We start from the raw sequence: 6,388 nt of genomic DNA, 5'->3' as shown, positions 1-6,388 counted from the left end.
ATAAATTAAATGAAAATATTTTTAAGTATATATTTTTATTTATTATTATTTGTAATTTTTGTCTACGTAGGATTACTGATATTCTAATTCTATGAGATTATACTAGATTCAAGCTTTATTAGTATTAATAAATTTTGGTCCTATATTTAAACAACATGCATGGATCAAGGAAGTCAATGATGGCACTCAGTCCAGTGCAAGAACTTGTGAAAAAGGTAACCATCATTGTTGAATTAGGTTTAATGCGGTTCTGAATTGTAAGCCAGCCCAATAATGCAGTACCTTATACTACAAGATTACAAGAAGAGTGCTATGCTATTTACGTGTACATATGCAAATGGTAAGCGGAATAACCTATAAAAGATGCCTTCATCACAACTTGTGGCTCATCTTTAATTTATTTATTCCTATAAGAAATTTCAGTACAACAATAAAGTGACTTATATGCTATATGCTAGGTCTTGAATTGACCGGTCGAATTGTCTTATAGCATTTGGAAATTGAAGGCGCATGCGGCTTTGCGTATGAGATATTTTGCGTCCGATTTAGCTAAAATTTGAATTTTATTTTAAAGAATAAAGTATGATCTCTCATTATTAATTTTATAAATAGAATAAAAAATAAATTTAAAAGAGAAATTATTCAAAAATAAAAAATCATACTTTACTTTTTAAAATAAAATTTAAATTTTAGAGGATTCAAATTTCTTTAGATCATCACATCTCACCTACTAATTAAGCTCTGTTTAATTGAAGAGTAAATATATTTTGTTTTCTGATAATTTCTTTTTGAAGAATAAACTTACAATTTATAAATTTTAGTGCTGAATTTGTTAAACTTATCTTTTATGAAAAATTTTAAATATTTAAAAATGATTTATTTTAATATTTTTTAAATTAAATATTAAATTTTATCTCTTTTTTTAGTAAATTTAGATAACTATATATAAATATTATAGTATGTATCAAAATTTATTTATCTTTTAAATAAATGGTCAAAGATTAAAAATGAATGAGATTGATTCACAAAAAATAACATAGATATATAAAACAAAGAGAAGTGTTAAGGAATTACTAGATTTTGTGATTTGTAGTCATTAATTAATCATTATTAATATTTTTAATGGTGTGATATAAGATTATTCACTTTTATTTAACCGATTAAGTGCTACCAAATTTTAATAAAAATGATAGTTCCTAGATTTTTTCTAAAACAAAATTAAATAGTATCTCCTAACCCCAGGTAACTAACTAAATATTATTGGGACTGTGACTAACAGCAAGAGTCTGAATCTGCTCTGTCTCTGGGACACTGTTTTTGGAATCCATCATTGTCATCTTCTCCTTGTTGGCTTGCTTAATCTCACCGTAAAAGTAGGACACAAAGCCCCACAGGGAAAGCACAAGAGAAACCGCTTTCTCAACTTGGAACTTCTCCTTGTAGAAAATAACGGCCAAAATTCCCGTTACGGGGAGCAATATAGCAATCAAAATACCAGACAGCAATGAAGAGGAGCAAAAAATAACTCCTATTGCTCCTAAGAAGAATGCTTGCCACATAATTGCACTTGCCACCATCACCACATAGTAATTTCCTCTTCCAAGCCCAAATTCTCTTGCTTCTCTTGGAATTACCTGTCAATTTTTTATCCCAAAATCACACCAAACTTATTAAGTGGGAACGTGCAATTGTTTTTATCTATTATCTATATAGTTCTTTAAGTTTTAACTTTTAATGAAAATATATTATATTAGAAAATAAATATTAACATGCATTCTTATTTTGATAAAAAATTAATTTTAATATATTAATAGCGTAAATATTTTTCATAATCATTTAATCACATTTATTTTCTATTAAATGTGTTAAAATTAAATTCTTTTCATAATTTTTTTATTTTATTTTAAATTATCAAAATTAAATTCTTATGTTAAACAAGCTTAAAAGAAGAAACCTTGAAATCATTGTTGATGATCATGCCGGCGACGCAGAAAACAGTAGCAAAGAAGCACATCACGAACTGAATCTCCATAACCAAAGAATAAGTTAAGTTCTGCTTCGCCTTCTTGTAAGTTAACTCCACAAGCGGCAACACGAATCCGTACAGAGCTGCCGCCATGAGAGTCATAACGAAACCCTTCACGTACTCCACCGTCGACTCTCCGGTAGGCCGGTCACTGCGAGTGTGGAGTGCCAGCACCCCCGCGCCAACGGTGAGGAGCACGACGGCGTTCACGGAGTACGGCGTGAACTTCTGCCTGACGAGGAGGAAGGCGAAGACGGCGGTGAAGGCGAGCTGTGTGGCGATGATAAGGGCGGAGGTGGACACCGGGAGGCGGGCGACACCGCAGGCGTAGAGGTAGTCGTCGAGGCCGGTGAGGATGCCGATGAAGGCGGCTGCGAAGAACAGCGGCGGTTTCATTGAAACCATCGTAGTTTTAAGTTTTTCTGTTTCGGAAGGGTAGTGGCGGTTGTTTTTGCGGCGGAAGTAGGAGAGGATGAGGGGTATGAGCATGATGGGGAATCCGGCAGTTTCGAGGCAGCTGGAGAGCCAAACGCGGTGGCCGCCATGGAGGAAGTAAAGGCGCATAATGAGAGGGCCGCCGCTGGTCCCGACTGAAAGGAGGATGCAGTTAGTTACGAGGAGGGTTCTCTTCATTGTTGTCTTTCTTTGTTGTTGTTGTGCTTCAACTGGTTCTGCCATGGCTTAATTAATTAGCTGTTGCTTCTTGTTATTCGAGTTACGTGGTATTATTGCTACTTCAATTATTGCAGGTGTGTTATTAATATATATGAATAATAATGTCAAGGAATTAAAGATGGTTTGAGCAAAAAACCAAAACCAGTCAAATGTTTTTGGGTGAATCTAAAATTTTTATACAGATGATGCTTATGTTAGGTATTAAAATTTTTTTTTGTAAATTGGATAGCTTTAAATCTATTTTCTAATTTATTATATTTTAGGCATTTAGAAAGAGAAGAAAAGTGAAAAAACAGAAGCTAATTTAAATCAATTTTTATGATTTACGTTGTAATGATACTGAACGTATTTTTTCCTAATTTAAATGTGGTGAAATATTTAATAACTAATATTTTAAATTATAAATAAATAAAACTAATTACTATATTTATAATTAATTAAGTTATTCCATTTTTGATTGATTTAAAGTTTGTTCCATGTACTTTTCTATATATGGATAACCAATAATTGAACTCTCTTCGTCAAGTTAATTAAACAATCTTATGTATCATTTTATATCTTACCAACACACACTTATATATAGTAGTACTATACTGTTTAATTATTCTTCACATTTAAATAATTTTAATATTTAAGAATCTTTTTAAATATATAATAAAAAATCTTGACAATAAAGGATAGATATTTTTGCTTGAAGGATAATACAATCAAATATTCTTAAAGATTTTAAAGATGTGAGTATATATTTTTTCTATATTAATATATGCATGTATGTTACTTCATTTTTTTCATAAATAAAAAATAACATTTACCCATTAAATTTGTTAGTTGCTCAACTGATTCATCTTATTTATTGTGATTGAGATTGATATATAATCATAAAGATTTTTTTCTCCATTAATTTAAGTAAAGAAATCCAGGACATAAAATAAAATAAAATAAAGTCAGTATCTACTTTTTTCTCAATATTCTTTATATTTATGGTAAATATTAAATATAAAAATATTAATTATTATCACTTTTATTTATTTATATTCATAATTAAATTCAATATAATTATAATAAGTCTCTATAATTATAACAATTTATATCTGCTACATATATAGCAATTATATTATATATAATTATATATCTCCTCTTTTATATATACTTAGCAAGTATTTCTATTTGTATAATCTACTTAGTATATTAAAATTGAGTTTTTTTTTAACTAATGAGAGTGAGGTGTGCATTTCTCATGAATTCATTTTTCCTCCAAAATAAATGTATTTAATGAATAATGCATAATTATATAAAATTCATATTTAATACATTATTAAACTACTTATCAATTATCAATCAAAAATATTTTTAATGATAATAATAATAATAATAATAATAATAATAATAATAATAATAATAATAATAATAATAATATACTTCTACTTAATATACTAAAATTATATTTTTTTTAACTAATTGAAGTGAGGTATCAATTTTTCATAAATTTATTTTTCTTTTAAAATGAAAGCACTATTCTCTCTTTTAAATTTATTTTAGAAAAATATCTTTATTATATTTATATTACAATTAACATTTTAATGAATAATGTATGATTATACTAATTTAAAAAAATATATTTATTATAATTATATAAAATTAATATTTAATGCATTATCAACTAATGAAAGTGAAGTGTCAATTTTTTATAAATTTATTTTTTCTCCAAAATGAAAGTACTATTCTCTCTTCTAAATTTATTTTAGAAAATTAAAATTCCATACTGAATATAGGTGGCAAGTTAAAAAAAATAAGCAAGTTCATGGAATCAAATCATATTTCTATAATATATATAAGAATGTATATTTTTATTATATAAAAATTAAATTTTTGTACTTCATGATGAACGTGACATACTTCTTAGCGTGTTTCTTAATTTATTTTTTATAACTCATTGAATACAATTTATTACAATAAATTAATTATATCAATTAATTGATTTGATTAAGTATTTAAATATCACACGATTTATTATAATTTATATCAATCAAATAATTGTAATTTATTATATCAATTATTTTAATTCATTAATTTATAAGGTACATAATAACATAGATGATTTGTTACTTATACTGATTAAATACATATTAATTTAGTTAAAAAAATCATTGTCTCCTATATTTTTCTATTTATTTTTTTAATTCATTAAATCCAATCAATTATAATAAATTAATTATATCAACTAATTAATTCAATCAATTATTTTTTAATTTATTTTTTGAATTCAATAAATCAAATAAAATTAATTATACTAATTATTTGTATTGACTAATTGATTTGATTAATTCTTAAAATATTTTTATTTGATTTATTTTATTTATTTAAATATAACTAATTAGTTATTTAATTTTATTAGGATAAATATCAAATTCTATTTCTAATATAAAAATACAAAATTTTATTCCATTCCATTTTTATTTTACCACTATAAAAGACCATATATGCTAGAAGAAAATATCATTCATTTACCAATTATTCTTTCATTGGGTAGCTTTCACAACAATTCTTTTTCTTCCTATGAGGCATTGTCACAAGAAGGCAACTATCATAGACACAAATCAGTACACGCTCTTCAACTCCCGTACTCATTATTCAGAGCAATATATGATATGTTATTCATTAAGCATTTATAGACCATGGTGTTATCATGTTTGCATAAATTAAAAAAAATCCGTAATTAAACTTAAGTCATTTACCTATTTGTGTGGTATATTGTAGTGTGAAATTACTTTTAATTTGTGTTGTGCAATGATATTATGGTTTAATTTAAGCTTTTATTTTAGAATTGTGTTATGATTTTATCTCATCATTTTCTCTTAAATATTAAGTTTATGTATTTTTATTTATTATTATTGAAGCGGATGTGATATAAAATTTGTTATTAATAATGAATAATAATTAACCACTCATACTTTTAATCAAAGTGTTTGGATGATTTTTATATTCATTAATATTAATTGTTGATTATTTTTTCGTAAATAAATTGTATTATAATTTTATGTTAGTTCATAATTAATTAATGATTAATTTTTATGAAGCTATGTTACTCTAAATTTTATATTTTATAAATATTTTATTTAAATATAATTTGTTTAACATAAAAATGTATTATTTTTAATAATATAATAATTTTATATTTTTTAATTATTCTAAATGAATATTTTATCAAATACTAATTAAAGCCATTTTTCCATTTGTTTTTACTAATTTATTTTCTAACTATTATATAAAATTAAAATCGTATTAATGAATTTAATATTAAAGTTAATTTGACTTTTTATTATTTAGAGTATTTTGCAATCAATAATTGTATACTCTTTACTTTTTTTTCAGTTTCATTTTGAATTTTAATTTAGTACTCAAAGGTAGTGAAATTCCATTGATACAGAAATAAAGTTACAAAAAAGTCCATAGGATAGAATAAGTAAAATAATGTGATACCCACATTGCAACATCCAAATGAAACAACTTAGGATCTAAAATGTTTATCTTTTTCTTTCTCGCCGTCTATTATATTATCTATTCTATTATATAAAAATTGAATTTTTACCTTTAATGATATGCATTTCTTAAATACTTCTGTTTCAATTTTTGTATTTTAATGTTTTAAGCTGAAATTTTCTGCATTATAGTTGAAAGTATAGTGAC

At 25.1% G+C, this 6,388-nt stretch overlaps 1 protein-coding gene across 1 annotated transcript; it reads right to left on the bottom strand.

The window, feature by feature from the left end:
• Positions 1-1,128: 1,128 nt before the first annotated feature.
• Positions 1,129-2,765, bottom strand: LOC107460953 (purine permease 1-like). The gene is made up of 2 exons (XM_016079388.3): positions 1,955-2,765; positions 1,129-1,634 (listed from the first exon to the last, which is right to left on the bottom strand). The coding sequence occupies exons 1-2, from the start codon at positions 2,702-2,704 to the stop codon at positions 1,251-1,253; spliced, it is 1,134 nt and encodes a 377-aa protein (XP_015934874.1). The 5' UTR covers positions 2,705-2,765; the 3' UTR covers positions 1,129-1,250.
• Between the last annotated feature and the right edge of the window lie 3,623 nt (positions 2,766-6,388).

Source organism: Arachis duranensis, chromosome 8, assembly GCF_000817695.3.
Source record: "Arachis duranensis cultivar V14167 chromosome 8, aradu.V14167.gnm2.J7QH, whole genome shotgun sequence".
Lineage (NCBI taxonomy): Eukaryota > Viridiplantae > Streptophyta > Magnoliopsida > Fabales > Fabaceae > Arachis > Arachis duranensis.
This window is presented reverse-complemented; position numbering and strand designations above follow the sequence as displayed.